The following is a 17,754-nucleotide window of genomic DNA, read 5'->3' as shown; positions in this document are numbered from 1 at the left end:
TCTTTGTGAGTACTTTACCCACCCTGAATTAGAAATATATAAATAGGTCCACAATATCGTATATCTCTCATATATCGGCATCTTCCAATATTCGGTATTTTTAAGATTTTAATAGAATTTCTAATGGATTTTATTTTTTTTTGAAAATTTCTAATTCGTTCCAAATGGTGGAGGGTATTCAAAGTTTGGTCCCGCTGAACTTACTGCTTTTTTACTTGCTTAATATTTTCCTCGTAGTGAGTGGGGAGGTACATGTCTATTTCCGCAATTCACATATGACTAATAAAAATATTGGAATTTGCAAAGATTCAGAAAATTGCATGATTCTTTCTTGTTTTTATTATTTTCTGTGAAAACGTTGATCTTTGTGGGGGAGATACCATAAGAAGTGGCCCAATATTGCCCATCACTAAACTCGAATTTAGTTTGACAATAATATTTCGATGTACCATGTTTGTACCTTTGAGACTTATTGTGCGCACTAGCCCAGCAGACAGACGGAATACGGACGGACACCCTATTTTGTACGAAGGCCTCAGGGTTTAACAAAGTTATTTCGATTAGGTACGTTTTGTCCGTATCAAATGATAATAAAACAAGTAAGCAAACGCTACAGCCGTGCGAGGCCGACCATGTGATACCCTACAACACTACAATATGTTAGAAGCCCCTTTGTGTCCAAATCCATTTTGGAATATTTCGCTTTTGAAATTATGTCACGGAGTACTGCCCAGTTATTACCCTTAGCATTTTGAACAGGGACATTTGCCCAATATATACGCACTCCGTTGTGGTGTTAGTTGTTGTAGTCCATTTTACAGCTAAACATAATCCAATAGTCATCCAAAATGCTATAATTCTTCCCTGTCCTTAACTCTCTTCTCAAGCGTGTCGATTGGCTTCAATTGTGTGATCAGGAAATTTTTTTCTGTTTTTGGTCCATTCCAATATGAATATATTGCGAATATCCTTGAAAAAAATAGGCCTAGCCCATCTGAGTGTAACCCTACCCTTGTGAAAATTTTCGTGAGGATCGGACAATAATTGCTGACTGCATATAATAACCGCAACCTATGTTGTAAGGTGAAAAAATATTAGAAAATATAGACTTCAATATTAAGTAAAATTTAACAAATCGCATGCGATACAATATATGAAATCGCTATATATATCCGATATATTTGCTATCGGCACCTACGTTACTGTCAGAATTGGCCTGTTCGTCTATTTGTGATTTCGCCGGAATTAAAAATAGTTGCGGTGTAATGGAAATTTTGACTTTCATTTAACACTAATCCGGAATTATTTAAAATTTCGTATTCGAAGTTCGTAATGGGTACTACAGCCTATGACAAAAATTAGGGTATGCAGGTCCAAATCTTCTTATAGCCCCTATATAACGGTACCTCCCGATAGTCGGTATTTTGACGATTTCAGCATTGTTCACCGGAATCGTTTCAAATTTCGTATCTTAATGGGTAAAAAAATCAACTTATGGCAAAAAATCGTATTCAGGTCCCATTGATGGTGCCTCCCGATACCCCGTATTTTCATGATTTTTGCGCCTTTATTAACCTAATTGAAACAAATTTCGTATTTGAAGTTCGTAATGGGCACTACAGCCTATGACAAGAAATTTCGTATGCAGGTCCACGCATTCATGTATTCCACATATAACGGTTTTCATTGAAGTAGTAGTTTTCGGATTTTTTTTTTTTTTTTTTTTTTGAAATTATTCAAGTTCTTTTGAAATGGTATTCGGTATTCGGCCCGGCCGAATTTAGCTGCTTTTTCACTAGTTGATATTATATTTTTATGCGATCATCTCCAAAAGCAATAGGCTTCTATTCTGGTCTTGGCCCCACTTACATTCTATATTTCGTGACGATCGGGCCATAATTGCGACCTGTAGAGTGATTACAAATTAACATGGACAGACTAACGGACGGACATACATAGCTAGATCGACTCAGCTCGGCGAGATAGGAAGATTCCAATGTGGGCAACCAATATTTCGGGGTGTTACATAACGACGAGCTGTTGACGTAGATGTAATACTTTTAACCTTTTATATTCGCAACAGCAGCACAGTGTGTTTAACTAGGAATCATAAGGTTGTCAGTAGAATGCCCGCAGCAGACAACACATAAAAGTTTAAAAGTAGATTCTAAAAATTAAACAAATATTTTGGTTTAGTGTATTGCTGACTTATAATCATCAAGTAATGAACACTTGTTTCTGGTGAACGTATTGGGTTTGTGGGTTGATTTGTAAGTAGTTATGATAACGAACAATTTGTAAACTTACTATGTAAAAAAACGTGTTTGTGGTAAAATCGAATAGAAGCCTTTTTCTACTTATCTGTCGATTTTGATGTATCGAAACATTAACCCATTTATTAACCCATATTTATAGAACTGAACAGTAGTAACTGTCATTAGCCGATTTAGGTTTAAATTAAAAAATTAAACATTGTTTTTATAAAATCAAGATTAAGTCAGACTTTTTTAAAACCACAAAATTGTAAAGAAGGAATTTTTTCACATTGATATATAGAATATATATTTTTTTAATTTGGTGATTAGAAGGTTATTCAATTTTTATAAAAGTTAGGATCAAGTGTTTTGAAAGATGGGCCAAATCTAGACTTCAAGAAAGCTCTTAGTTCATCCTTAACAGTATGCAGACAATCGTCACTTGCAGAAACCTTTAATTAATAAAAAAGATCACATTAGAAGAAAAATTAAATAAATTACAGTAAACTTACCAAGGCACTTGGCAATAGAGTATTTTCAATAAAGTCTTCCATATCCAAGTGAACACCACTCTTGAAAACTGGCATACCATTTTCTACTCTGTCAATATAAGTGGCAGCTGCAACTTCTAATTCCTTTATAAGCTCATCTTTAATTTGGCTAAAACATTTGGAATCAATGTGATCCTAAGGAACAGAAGAAACTTCATATTAGTTTTAAGATACTACGACGCTAGTTCTACAAAAAAAAGTGTACCGCCTCATCATTAATAACTAAATCAATGAGTTTATGTGTATCTTCAAATAGACCAGCGCTCACGAAACCGGCCGAAAAAATAACGCCAAATAATACAGCAATTTGGAATTTCATATTGTAGTTCTGTTAATAGTCTAATAAGTTCGGGTTTCGAAACTCAACTGAAGTTGCTTTTGCAAGACAGAATTATTTATATCTATAACTAACTCCTTAACGAGTCTTATTCAAATTTGTCTGCAAATATTAGTTTTGTTTTTGATGAACATCCAATTGATAGGTGCGCGTAGTTTTTAAAAACAATTGATGTTCCCTGCTGCCTATGTGAATATTTAAGTTTATGATAAACACAGCTTTACCTAATTTTCAATAGACTTATTGCGGCATATATAGTTTTTAAAAATTTGTTGGCAAATATAACCCAAATAACTTTTCGTCCTTCACAGACAATAAAGAAACAGAATGCGGAAATGGGAAAATCTATAAAAACATATGCATTAGGGCCTAGACTAGCGTCGTTATTACGCTTTTTCATTTTTTGACATGATAGTTATGTCTTCCAGCTCAAGCTAAAACTTTTCGGAAGCTACTGAATCTGCAACTTCTGATTCCCTTCTGCACCTTCTGATTCCCCCCGATTCACATTATCCGATCCGATTTGATCCAAACTTGGCACATCCTAATATTATTGTCAAACTTAGATAGATTTCGGAGAAGGGCAATGTCCATCCATCATTCTGTTACCTCCCTCACAAAAGGACAAAAATTTAATAGAATATAATTTACCCTAGTATACCGATTTTCTTATCTCCAGGAAATAAAACAATCTAGTTAGTGTCCGTCGTCTGCCAAATATAATGGACAAAAGACAAAAGATTGATCTGTGCCAAATTTTAGCTTAATATCTTAATTCGTTTTGACTCTAGCGTGATTACAAAAGACGGACAGGGCTTAGTTTTTACAGCTGATCTAGAATATATACTTTGTTAGGTATAAAATTATTATTTCGATGAATTACAAACGGAATGATGAATTTATATACTCTCTGTGCCCTGTTACATAACTGAAAGAATGTAAAAGTTTTTACAACGATAACCGATTTTCCTTTGTGATATCGGAAAAAGTAGATTCTTGCAGATTCTGGAATAAGGCTATGTTGTTTACAGTTACCCAAACATGTAGTACATAATTCATCACTTTTGTGAAGCTTTAAACTTCTTCTAAGCATTTACATAAGATTGTCGTAAAATTGAGAAAAATATTGTCCAAATATACAAAGAGTAGAAAAAGATTTAAATAATTGGCGCGGTACGGAGCATTTGATTTATATTCTGCAAGTTTGAATGTTATAATTTGATCAGATAATAAATTTACAAATTACGTTCAAATCGGTTCAGATTATAGCTTCCATATATATTTTCGGCTGATTTTGCATATTTGATGCACCCAACGCGATATGTATGTCCGATTCCAATGAAATTAGGGCAGAGAGACGATGTTTGGTACCAATGGTATATAGAATAAAATATGTCACGGAATGTTGTTATGTCATATTAATTCGCCCAGAGTTGCCGGATTCACAAAACAATTTCCACATTCCATTTTTATTTTACGCCGACCAAAGAAGTATGCGTTATTTAGGTTATATTTGCCATAATCTTGTCAAAAAATATATAATTTTTTAATGATTCTATTAAATTTCAAAAAAAAACTGTGTTTCTACTCAAGTATTGTGTAAAGGATAAAACAATAGTTGTCTCTTAATTGGCTGTTCAAATAAATCTAAATAAATATTTTCGGAGAAATTGAAATAAGTCTGGTTGCGAAGTTGTAAATAAATTGTTATCATTTGTCAAGCTACCGCATTTAAATTTCGGAAACTGAACATATTTGAACCATTGCAAACATCAATATGAAATTTCAAATTGCTGTATTGTTTGGCATTATTTTGTCGGCCGGTTTCGTGAGCGCTGGCCTATTAGAAGACACACTAATTCATACTTCAAGTTTGTTTTTTACTCGACCTTTTCCAATGTAATTTCAATAAATAAATTTTTCTTTGAGCTTTAGTCTGATCTTATTGATTTGGTTATTAATGATGAGGCTGTACGTTTTTTTGTAGAATTCGCATCATATTATCATAAAACTTATATATTTTTTTTTTTTTTTTGTTCCTTAGAACCACATTGATTCCAAATGTTTTAATCAAATTAAAGATGAGCTTATAAAAGAATTAGAAGTTGCAGCTGCCACTTATATTGACAGAGTAAAAAATGGTATGCCAGTTTTCAAGAGTGGTGTTCACTTGGATATGGAAAACTTTATTGAAAATACTCTATTGCCTAAAGCCTTGGTAAATATATTTTAAATTTGTTTTATTTATAATTCTAATGTGATTTTTTTATTAAATAAAGGTTGTTGTAAGCGACAATTGTTTGCATACTGTCAGGGATGAACTCAGACCTTTTTTAAGTCTAGATTTGGTCCATCTTTTAAAACACTTGATCCTGACTTTCATTAATATTGAGTAACTTTCTTATAAGGAAAAATAAATATTTAATATATTTTTAACATCTTTATAAATAAAAATTAACATGTTCATAAAAAAGAAAAATATGCTATTTATTTTAATATAATACTGAAGTCAAAATCAATCACAATTTAGTAACGCCATTCTAGATATATATGACGAAAGAAGGCTTCTGCAGTGGAGAAAGAGAAAAACATTGGACAATTGCAAATATGAGTCAGTAGATAATATATTTCTATGTTTTCTAAACCACTTCCAACACGAAGTCAAACGCCATAATAACATTTTTTTATACCCTCCACCATACTATGGAGGGTACATTAACATTGTCATTCCGTTTGTTACTCCTCGAAATACTCATGTCAGACCCAACAAAGTATATATATTTGTGATCAGCGATTGAAAGCAAAACATGTCGGAAATAGCATCAAATTTTAAAATAAGTTTAGATTTGTTCGAATTGGTCACCTTTGGCACGAATTATGGCCTTCAAACGGCCAATGAATGTGGCTCTGCGGTATTTTGGCCCATTCCCGGCGAAGCGCTTACTTGAGTTGATCGACACTTTGGTATTTTTTAGGGACAACCTTGCTTTCCAAAATAGTCCAGACATATTAGTCTAACGGATTGGTATCCGGAGATTTTGGTGGCCATTGTGCGCTGGAAATGAAACGAGAAACCTCATTTTGTAACCATTCAGGGGTTCTGAGTCCTGTTGGAATGTCCAAGGTCTGCGGCCAAAATGTTTGCGTGCCCAAGGTTTAGTACACCCTCCAGAATATTTTCACGATAATATTCGGCATTTATTCTGATACCACGGTCGATTAATACGAGCGGAAAGGGACCATCGGCTGTTATGGCGGCCCACACCATCACCATGGCCGGTGCTTGAGTTCTGTTGGCCAACGGAAGGTGCACATTTTCGGCTGACTGCTAGACAACGAATGTTTTCTCATAGGAGAAAAACAAATGCGGCTGTTCACCACTTTCGACAAAGCGAAGCAACTCCTTAGCTCTTTTGAGTCTGTTTATACCCTACACCACAAGGTGGTCAGGGTATTATGTCTTTGTGCATTTGTATGTAGCAGGCAAAAGGAACGAGATAGACACATAGTTCCTTTTGATGATCTGCATAGAATCACATTCTGAGTCGATTTATGCATGTCCGTCCGTCCATCTGTCCGTCTGTCCATGTATTTTTCGCAGTTCGCATTTATTGCCCTATCCAGATGAAATTTTACACAAATCATTTGTTTGGCCCAAGGACGAACCCTATTGAAATTGGAGATAATCGGTAAAAATTTATTGTGCACCAAACGTGTAATATAAGCCCGATTGGTATGGAATTTTGCACATACAATCAAATTAGGCCTGAAAATAAGTATGCCAAATTTTCGAAATCGGTTCAGATATAGCTATAGCTCCCATATATATATTATTTTTGTCCTCCGCAGCCGTAATATGCACTCTGTAACAAGAATATTTGGGGAAATTTATCAAATACAGCTCAGAAATACACTGGTTAAATTTTATCGAGATCGGTTCAGATTTGGATATATCTCCCATATATAATTTCGTCCGATTTACCTTGTATTGTGCACCAAACGTCTAATATTTGCCCAAATGAGATGAAATTTGGCACTTACGACCGAATTGAGTCTAGAAGCTAGTAAATTGAAGAAATTTGGCGATATATATTGTTCATCCGATTTGTTACCCACAGCCGTAATATGCACTCTGTAACAACGATATTCAGGGAAATATAACAAATACAGCTCAGAAATATCTTTGCCAAATTTTATCGAGATCGGTTCCGATTTGGATATAGCTCCCACATATATCTTTATCCGATTTCAAATTAATTGTGCACCAAATGGGCAATACAAGTCCGAATTTAAAAGATGCAAATGCTTCGGCATATCTAGTCCTTTGAACTTTAAATTATAATTATAATCCTAGCGTGTATGATGGAATTCTCTCATAAAAACTTTTAATTTTTATGCGGAGCTCTACTAAATGAGCAAAGTGGTGTCGGGTATCATAAAGTCGGTCCCGTCTTTAAGATTTTCTTTACTGGTTTCTTTCTTTTGCGGTGTAATTTCTTGCACTTTTTGGAATATCAAAGGCTTTGCCCCGAGCTGATTTTTCAATGTTTTCCGAATGGAATATTGCGATATGTCCAGCTCACGAGCCACTTTTTTTCGGTCACTGCGACGCGGGTTTCGATCAAGTCGCTTCTTTACTTTTCGAACCATTTCTGCTGATGTTGCTGTTTTGTTCCGTCTTCTTCCTTGACGTCGGTCTAGGCTTCCAGTATCACGGCAACGAGCGATGTTACGAGACATAAAAATTTGTACACATTTAAATGCTGGAGTGCTCTAACGATAGCCACTTGTGGTTTTCCAGCCAAATTTAAAGAAATACCCCTATTACGCTTGAATTCCATCACGAATAACTTTATTTCTGGAAAATTCTCACCAAAATGCTTTTATACGCATTTAAACAATATAATGAGCTGTGACTGTAATAATTTTAACAGCTGCCGGACAAGTGGCTTAAAAATGACAGCGTCTGAAGTTGGTTGCAGTTTTTCATCTCACCCTGTATAACGGTTCGACCCAATTTCTCTATTTTGGAGACATTAAAGGTGTAAATACGTAGAAGGTTCTTTTACTGGCTTAAGTCATCGTTGGATTCTTCGCAATAAGAGAAAGGATTTTTAAGTTGACTTTGATAAATTTCAGTCCATAATTTCTACTCGTTCACCCTACGTTATTTTGTCGTTTGCCAAAGAAGCCAGCCGATGACTTTAGTCAGTCAATGACTTATTCTATATGTTCTTACCTTAACTGCATTATTCCACCGATCTTATTATCATTAGCAGTTTTAGGCGCAGTAATTTTTAGATAGGCCCAGTTGTATTTATAAATTTTTCTTTGCCACATGTTTTTTGATTTGTCCACTTTTCAATTTCTTGAAGATAGTTGTGAACTGCGTAGTGGCGGATTCTGCGATACAGGATTGTCCAACGTAGCATGTGTTTTTATTCATATTTAAATAGTCATCGCATAATTTAGCGGGTGATAACTTATGTGGGATAAACTTCCATTCAACCGCGAATATTATTAATGGTCAATGGTAATGGTCCTATCTTCTAGGGCACTTCTGATCTTTACTTTTATGCTAATTTCGTATTATCTATGGTATTTATGGTGTTATCTTCGAAAAATGTTCGAGTTTTTTATGTAGTCTAATAATTAATCCATATATCATAAGGGGCCAAATTTTCACGCAAGTTATAGCGGTGTGGGGTATCGCATGGTTGGCCCCTCCTGAGAATCTGCTTGCTTATAATATATTGTTTTAAGTTCTCTTTAACATGACAGAAGAGGTAAATACAGTGCAAGTGCCCGACATTTTGCATGTACTGAGTAGTAATTCAAGACAATTTACGGTTATAATTTTTCTATAATAATAAAAAATAACTTTTTTCAGTTTATGTTTATATTTGTCAAAACAAAAAATATAATGATTCTATTTAAAATAGCTCTGTTCGAATTAGAATCAAGTGTCAATTCATGTTGGAAAACCCTATTTAAGCGGCACGCACATGTTTATTAACTTCGAATGAAAACTAGTTAAATATTTGCAAAATAATTCGAATAACACAATTAAATAAAATTTCGGTATAAATAGTTGGTTGAACCAACCATTAACATGGTTGAACAGCTAAGTTTTGGACATACTCGGCACAAAACTATTAATAAACAATTAATATGAAATTTCAAATTTCCTTTGTTTTTGGCGTTATTTTATCGGCCGTCTTTGTAAATGCAGGAGTCTTTGAGGACACACATAAACTCATTGATTTGGCTATTGCAGATGAGAGTGTGATTTTAGCTTAAAATATAAAACAACAATTCTTTAAAATTCTCTAAAAAAATTCTTTAGAAACACATCGATTCCAAATGTTTTAGCCAAATTAAAGATGAACTTGTAAAAGAGTTGGAAGTTGCTGCTGCCACATATGTTGATAGAGCTTCATTGAAAATAATATATTGCCTAAAGCCCTCGTAAGTTTAATCCGAATTATTGTAAAATCGTGTGTCCTTTATCTTAATAATTTACTTTAGATCTCTGTGAATGACAACTGTTTGCATAGTGTCAAGGAAGAACTAAAAGTTTTCATCAAGTCCAAATTTTATGCAGCCTTTAAAACAATTGATCCTGATTAAATTAAATCAATTTTAGGAAAATAGAACCAAAAATATTGTATATTTTTATACCCTATAACACTATGTGTTGGGGGTATTATAAGTTTGATTGGGCCAAAAATTATGTAACACCACGAAATATTGGTTTCCCACATAGGAAAGTATATATGGATTTTCCTATCTCGTCGAACTGAGTCGATCTAGCTATGTATGTCAGTCCGTCTGTCCATGTTAATTTGTAATCACTCTACAGGTCGCAATTATGGCCCGATCCTCACGAAATTGAAACTGGAGGTGGGGTTAAGGTCAGAATAGAACCATATTTCTTTTGAAGATGATCGCATAATATTTAGGGGTTGCAATGGATCAAAAATTGAAAAAAATCTTGATTTTACAGTTGCTCTACAGGTCGCAATTATGGACCAATCAACGCGGAAATTACCATGGGGCTAGAGCTTAGGACTGGGCAGAAGTCTTCCGATTTTGATGGTCATCGGGTAATATTTAGTTGGTGAAATAGACCATAACATTTGTGTTAAATAAAAGTCACATTTTCCATTAAACCGCGAATATTTTTAATATCGGCGAAATCACAAATAGACGAACAGGTCAATTCTGACCGTTACGTAGACGCCGATAATAAATATATTGGATATATATAGGGAAATATGTACAATGTGTGTATACAAAGGAAGGGGATGTTAGCAAGAATGCTTATATCTCAAGAATGGCTGGGCAGATTTCGACAAATTTTGTCAATTCAGAATGGCCCTTGGCATAAAAGAATAAAATCTAAAAAAATCGCATAAAAAAGTGCTGTGATGTTAACATAGATTTTGTAGTATTTTGTGACATTTTGTTATTTTTTTATCGCATGCGATTTTTTCAATTTGACTTAGTATTGAAATGTATATTTTTTAATATTTTTTCACCTTACAATACTGGTTGGGGTTATTATAGGCAGTCTGCAATTATCGTCCGATCCTCACGAAAAAGGGTAGGGTTAGGCACAGAAGGGCTAGGCCTATTGTTTTCAAAGATGTCCGCAATATATTCAGGGGTTGAAATGGACCAAAAACGGAAAAAAAAATTCCTGATCACACAATTGAAGCAGTCAACACGCCTGAGAATAGCGTTAGGGAAAGGGAAGAATTCTAGCGTTTTGGATGACCATTAGATTATATTTAGCTGTACAATTTACGAAAACAACTAACAGCACGACGGAGTGCGTAAATATTGGGCAAATGTCCCTGTTCATAATGCTAAGGCTAATATATGGGCCGTACTCCGTAAGATAATTTCAAAAGCGAAATCTTCCAAAATGGATTTGGACATAAAGGGACTTCTAACATATTGTAGTGTTGTAGGGTATCACATGGTCGGCCCCGCGCGACTATTGCCTTTGCTTACTTGTTTATACATAAATCATGATGAATTTAATTGAAAATGACATAACAGTTTGCTTCGTACCAAAAAAGGAAACCTGAGAAGTGTTAAACATTTTTATACCCTCCACCATAGTATGTAGGGTATATTAAGTTTGTCATTCCTCGAAATATATATTTTAGACCACACAAAGTATATATATTCTTGATCAGCATAAAGTTCTATGTCGATTTAGCGATGTCCATCCGTCTATCCGTCTGTGGAAATCACTCTAGCTTCCGAATGAATTGAAGTAGATTGATAAAATTTTACTCAAATGTATATTATGTCTGCAGGACTTTTGGTACTGAAAATGGGCCATGTAGGTCCACGTTTTGGTATAGCCCCCATATAATGGTACCTCACGATATTATTCTTCAGAATTCCTTCAAATTTGGTATTTGATGTTCGTAATGGGTTCTAAAGGCTATGACAGGAGATTGTCTGTGCAGGTCCACGTCTTCGTATAGCCACCACATAACGGTACCTCCCGATATTTGGTATTTTGATGATTTTAGTATAGCCCCTCCCAATATTCGCTATTTTGATGACTTTATCTATTTTATTCATCTACTTTTTTCTAAGTTTCGCATTTGAATATTTAATGGCTTATGACAAAAGTTACCTATGCAGGACCATGTCGTCGTATTTACCCTAATATAACAGCTACACTCGGTATTTATAAGACTTTAACAGAATTTTGAAGGGATTTTATTGTTTTTGATAATTGCCAAATTCGTTCCAAAGTTCGACCCGGGAGAACTGACAACTTTTTACTTGTTTTTGAATATCATGGTTCTATTATGAAAATAGCATTCAATTTAGTGGCAGAAAAACTGTTGTTGTTTACGAGTAGAAAGTATCATTGTCTAACGTTGACAATTCTAAATATATATGTACTTATACCCTCAGTCATGTGACATTAGATACTAGCATCCGATATTAGCATCCGATTCTATTCAGACTTGGTATATCTCAATATTTCCATCGACACAAGATCTGTTATGAAAATGGTAGAGATCGGACCGGATCCCCCACATAAGGTTCACTCAAAGAAAGATAAATAAGCATCCGACTCTCTTCAAATTTCACACGAACAAACATTTGCTACCACAAGATCTGTTGTGAAGATGATATAAATCTGCGAATCCCTTCTGTTACCTCACCCACAATGGGTCACAATTTTCAATACTTTTTTCCGTTATAACTTGCGAAACAAGTCTGCGATTCTTAACAACTTGCTATGGCTAAATATCACTCTTAACCAGAAACCTTAGATGAATATGGAATCTATAATTTCACATAAAATTGGATATAAATATCCATTTTCTTAATTTAATTTTTGCTTATACCAATATTTTTATCTATATTACATGAAGTGTAAAATGGAATAATTCGGTCCACAACATCTGGCACATGACGCAGATTTTCAAACAATTATCACATATCTCATAAAAAGTGAAGGAAGTAACCAATATAGTCCAAACCTGGCACGTCTCAATATTAATATCATATTGATTTAGGTGCGATACGAAATAAACCCAATAGGCCCATTCCTTCGGAACCCACTCCATAGAGGGTCTACAATTTCAATAATCATAACAAAAGTCAAAATATATTTAAATAATCGAACATTGGCTGAGGGTATACACCTGTTGGCAAAACCCACTAATATTTTTTCACTTGTTTTCAATTAAATTCAAAAATTTTTACATTCTGGGTTCTCAGTAAGTATAAGGCACGCTAGCAGATCGAGTCCCGGTTCTGTTTTTACATATTTTGTAATTTATTTACTCATTTTCTTATTTCTTAAAAAATATACGTTATTTGATATTTTTTAAGCAGCTGTAAACAGTTTCGGTCGATGCGATACGTTAATGGTATACTTAAAATTGTTCAATTTGTATACACTTTTTCCAAAAGCGAGTTCAATAGCAATAAAATAACCCTATAGAAAGTAACAAAAAGCTGTGTTTGGATTAAATTAAATATTTATATAAGTTAAAAAGGCGTTTGTTGATTTTTAAAACATACTCACATATTGCCAAACTCAAATAAATAAATTTTATTAAATATATTTTAATTAATTTGAATAAAGGCAATAAAATATGTTGTACATATAAATATCTGTATCATTTACAAGGCCATGTCAGTTAAATTTGAGAAATTGCTCGTATTAGACAACCAATAAATCTCCAATATGAAATTTTATATTACTGTAGCATATGTCATTATTGCATCAACAGCCTTTGCAAATGCTGATCTGTTTGCAGACACGCACAAACTCATTGATTTAGTTATTGACGATGAGGCGGTAAGTTGTTTTTCTAATAGGTATGTATTGAAAATGAGTGAACACTTTTCTTTTAGACACACATCGATTCGACGTGTTTTAATCAAATTAAAGACGAACTGATGAAGGAGTTGGAAATAGCTTCGGCAATGTACATTGATAGAGTAGAAAATGGCATGCCTGTTTTCAAAGAAGGTGTTCACTTGAATATGGAGAGCTTCATTGAAGATACCCTATTGCCAAAAGCTCTGGTAAGTGTTGTCTAGCTTTGGATCGATCCCAGCTTTCTATTATGAATTTTATAAAAATCGTTAGGTCACTGCTAGTGATGACTGTCTACATAGCGTCAAGGATGAACTTAAAGCTTTCGCAAAAGCTAGATTTGGTGCAGCCGTTAAAACAATTGATCCGGATTTTTTGTAAAATGGTCGATGTGATTTCAAATTCTATTTAGATTTTTGAATAGTACATATTATTACAGAAACTCTAGAGTTAAAATAAAAACATTCATCAATTGGACGAAAATTAACTTGTATGCTTCTTAAAAATATAAATGTTTATATTTTAAACGATCATTAACTTTGTATTTTTTAAATATCCAATCCTTCCCAATACTAATATATTTCGTCTTTGATTGGCGACCAACAATTTGGATACGACATTACTATATCTTCAATAAAAAAAGTAAAAATGCTATAAAAATATGACGAACTTGTTAAACCCTTCACTATTTGGAAAGTTACTCTTTTTACCATATGTCTCTATTTCCAAGGTCCAGCATTTGAGCTTTATCTGTTATGAGGAATATCGGGTTATCTACCAACCTAAATTAAATTTACATAAAAATGGTCTTGTCTTACTTCATTCTGCTAGAGTGATTACCAACGACGGATAGACATGGCAAAATCGGCAAAGAAGCTAATGTTGATAAAGAATAAATTACTTGTTATGTCATAAACACTTATTTCGAGGAGTAGCAATTGGAATGACTTAATATAATCTCCATTGTATATTGAAGGGTACAAAAATAAAGCGCATAGTTTTAGACTATACATATCAGTCAACTTCACAGTAAAAAAATAAATAAATACAAATGGATTTACAAGAAATTAACTGTTATTAAGTTTGTTACTAGTTGAAGTTGAAACAAGTAACAAGTAAAAAATCAGTTATCGGTCGGGACGAACTTTTAATACCCTACACCATTTGGAAGGAAAAAACTATCACTTAAATGAAAACGACGTGGACCTGCTTACGATTTTTTTTTTTTTTTTTTTTGTCATAGGCTGCAGTACCCATTACGAACTTCAAATGACAAACTTGAAACAATTTCGGTGAATAATGTTGCTAAAATCATCAAAATACCTAATATCGGGATGTACCGTTATATATGAGATATACGAAAACGTGAACCTACACACGAATTTTTTGTCATAAGCTGTAGTACCCATTACGAACTTCAAATAAAAAAATTTAAATTCCGGTAAATAATGTCGCTGAAATCATCAAAATACCGATTAACGGGAGGTACCGTCATATGGGGGCTATACGAAGACGTGGACTTGCATACAAAAATTTTTGTCATAGGCAGTAGTACCCATTACGAACTTTAATTATGAAATTCGAAATAATACCGGTAAATAATATCGCTAAATTCATTAAAAGACCGAATATCGGGAGGTACCGTTGTATGGGAAAATATACGATATACGTGAACCTATATAGACAAATCTCTTCTAGGGGGTAAAGTACTCCTAAAGAATTCCTTGTGTAGCAATTCTGATAATTCCATTGAAAATGTGGCTAAAATCATCAAAATACTAAATGTCGGGGGGTATTATGTATGGTGGAGGGTATACAAATTGGATTGCTGAATTTGGACGTCCAAAACTGCAACAACAACAACAAAATTTGTAGCAAAGTGCATGATATGGTATTAAATGATCGACAAATAAAAGTTCGTGAAATTGCAAAAACAATTCAATCGGCTGGTAAGGTTATGGCAACGGTTTTTTTGGGACTTCGAAGGTATTTTAATGATTGACTATCTGCAAAGGGGTAAAAAATAAATTCATGTACACATTCGAGAAAAACAAAAAATAATTTTTCATCAAGACAACGCACCAGCCCAGAAGAGTATTATAACAATGGCTAAAATCAACGAATTAAAGTACGAGTTGCTTGACCACCCGACTTATTCTCCTGATTTAGCTCCCAGTGACTTTTACTTGTTTCCAAATCTAAAAAAATTCCTTGCTGGCAAGCGTTTTACCTCAAATGAAGATGCAATTACAGTTGTAAACCACTATTTTGAAGACCTTGAGGAAAACTTTTTTAATCAAGGGATATAATTGCTAAAAAAGCGTTGGACTAAGTGTATTGAAGTTTCAGGAGATTACATTGAAAAATAAAAATATTTTTGAAAAACTAACTATTTTCTTTCACTTATATGCTAAGAAGTTTCCAAAGCGCCCTCCTACAGCAATGTTTTTTGGTTAAGGTCGGTATAATCTACTTCATATAAATTCCCAATATAAACATTTTTGTTACGGAAGTTCTATCATATATTCGGCCACGCCGACTTACTGGTTCTTTTTCAGTAGGACTTATTCAGCAATAGCGTGTTTGGATAGAATTTTATCCGGATTTATTGCTTAATTCGAATTTATTTACAACCGTTTTTTTAATCCAGTGCAGAATCAGAAACGGGTAGCTTCACTGACTTTTTACATTGACACTGCGGTACACTCTAAAGTCGCAAATGTTTTCGCAAAGTCGTTGTTTACACTTTGCATTCGAATAATAACAAAAGAAGCAAGTTAAGGAGCAGTTAAATTCGGCCGGGCCGAACTTTGAATACCCTCCACCATTTGGAACGAATTTGGAAATTTTCGAAAAAGATAACATTCGCCAAAAATTCTGTTAACATCTTAAAGAATATAGCCGTTATATTAGGGCGTGTACGACGTGGACCTACATAGGCATTATCTGTCATTAGCCATTCCCATAATCAAATTCGAAACTTGAAATAAATGGTGAATAATGTATATAGAGAGATACCGTTATATCGAAGCTATACGAAGACCTGGACCTGTATAGACATTTTCTCTGTCACAGGCTGTAGCTTCAATTACTAACTTCAAATACGATATCTCAAACAATTTCGGTGAGTATTGTACCTGAAATCGTCAAAATACCGAATATAGGGAGGTATTGTTATATGGGGGCTATACGAAGACGTAGACCTGCGTAGACAATTTTCTGCATTAGGCTGTAGTAGCAATTCCGGTGAATAATGTCACCTAAATCATCAAAATACCGAATATCGGGAGGTACCGTGATATGGAGGCTATATGAAAACATGGCCCATTTACGAACTTAACCTGTCTACTGACAAAATAAACATGTGTGCAAAATTGTAGACTTCTATCTCAATTCTTTCGAAAGATAGCGTGATTACAACAGACAGACAACAAATCGTCTTATAATTTTACGCTGATCAAGAACATATATACTTTGTAGGGTCTTACATGAGTATTTCGAGGAGTTACAAACGGAATGACAAAATACCGAATATCGGGAAGAACCTTTATATGGGGCTACAGGAAAACGTGGACCTATATATAACGTGTTCTGCTAATGGATATAGAATCCAATATGAACTCTAAACATCGAAGTTTAAGCTATTCCGCGGCGAATAATGTCGTTACCGTTATATGGGGGCTATATAAGGACCTGTACCAGCATATCCAATTTTCTGTCATAGACAGTAGTGCCCATTAGGAACTTCAAATGCCAAATTTGAAACAATTCGGTGTATAACGTCGCTAAAATCATCAAAATAACGAATAGAGGGGAGGGGGGAGGGGGCGGTGCCATTATATGGGGCTTATACGAAGACATGGACCTGCATAGACAATTTTCAGTCACTAGCTGTAGAACCTTTTTTTTTTCAGTCACTAGCTGTAGAACCTTTTACGAAAAAAAAAACTTCAAACAAATACGTCGGATGAAACTCTGATATGGAGAGAAAAATCACCTAACTTACATATTTTTTCATTTTCGAGGCATAATTTCTTCTTTTGGAGAATTTCAATCGAAAACATTTTTGGAAGGAAATACTGTCTGGAATAACATTTAATAATAAATATGCCTCACAATTTGGTCACTTTTAGTGGGTGTTGCGTTAGAAGACAACTTAAAGTAAACTGTTGTAACAATTGTTAAAAAATTTGTTATACTTCTACCATATATATGTGACTTTTCGACCCACTCTAAGAGGAA

General features: G+C 34.1%; 2 protein-coding genes across 2 annotated transcripts; one reads left to right on the top strand and one right to left on the bottom strand.

Annotated features, from left to right (window-relative positions):
• Positions 1-2,536: 2,536 nt before the first annotated feature.
• On the bottom strand, positions 2,537-3,192 carry LOC105262537 (uncharacterized). Its single transcript, XM_011297827.3, has 3 exons — positions 3,012-3,192; positions 2,768-2,941; positions 2,537-2,707 (listed from the first exon to the last, which is right to left on the bottom strand). Exons 1-3 carry the CDS (start codon positions 3,123-3,125, stop codon positions 2,594-2,596), a joined length of 402 nt encoding a protein of 133 aa, XP_011296129.1. The 5' UTR covers positions 3,126-3,192; the 3' UTR covers positions 2,537-2,593.
• A 10,123-nt stretch (positions 3,193-13,315) lies between these two features.
• On the top strand, positions 13,316-14,045 carry LOC105262538 (uncharacterized). The gene is made up of 3 exons (XM_011297828.3): positions 13,316-13,491; positions 13,548-13,721; positions 13,786-14,045. The coding sequence occupies exons 1-3, from the start codon at positions 13,378-13,380 to the stop codon at positions 13,891-13,893; spliced, it is 396 nt and encodes a 131-aa protein (XP_011296130.1). The 5' UTR covers positions 13,316-13,377; the 3' UTR covers positions 13,894-14,045.
• Positions 14,046-17,754: the final 3,709 nt, after the last annotated feature.

Source organism: Musca domestica, unplaced genomic scaffold, assembly GCF_030504385.1.
Source record: "Musca domestica strain aabys unplaced genomic scaffold, Musca_domestica.polishedcontigs.V.1.1 4, whole genome shotgun sequence".
Classification (NCBI taxonomy): domain Eukaryota; kingdom Metazoa; phylum Arthropoda; class Insecta; order Diptera; family Muscidae; genus Musca; species Musca domestica.
Note: the sequence above shows the minus strand (reverse complement) of the source record. Positions and strands in the feature narration are given on the sequence as shown.

What these genes read in the sequence shown, in the direction of transcription:
- LOC105262538 (XM_011297828.3), top strand. Translation starts at nt 13,378, where the DNA reads ATGAAATTTTATATTACTGTAGCATATGTCATTATTGCATCAACAGCC. An exon ending in TAGTTATTGACGATGAGGCG is followed by an intron (nt 13,492 to 13,547) that starts GTAAGTTGTTTT and finishes CTTTTCTTTTAG; the next exon opens with ACACACATCGATTCGACGTG. An exon ending in CCCTATTGCCAAAAGCTCTG is followed by an intron (nt 13,722 to 13,785) that starts GTAAGTGTTGTC and finishes AAAAATCGTTAG; the next exon opens with GTCACTGCTAGTGATGACTG.
- LOC105262537 (XM_011297827.3), bottom strand. Translation starts at nt 3,125, where the DNA reads ATGAAATTCCAAATTGCTGTATTATTTGGCGTTATTTTTTCGGCCGGT. An exon ending in TAGTTATTAATGATGAGGCG is followed by an intron (nt 2,942 to 3,011) that starts GTACACTTTTTT and finishes TCTGTTCCTTAG; the next exon opens with GATCACATTGATTCCAAATG. An exon ending in CTCTATTGCCAAGTGCCTTG is followed by an intron (nt 2,708 to 2,767) that starts GTAAGTTTACTG and finishes TATTAATTAAAG; the next exon opens with GTTTCTGCAAGTGACGATTG.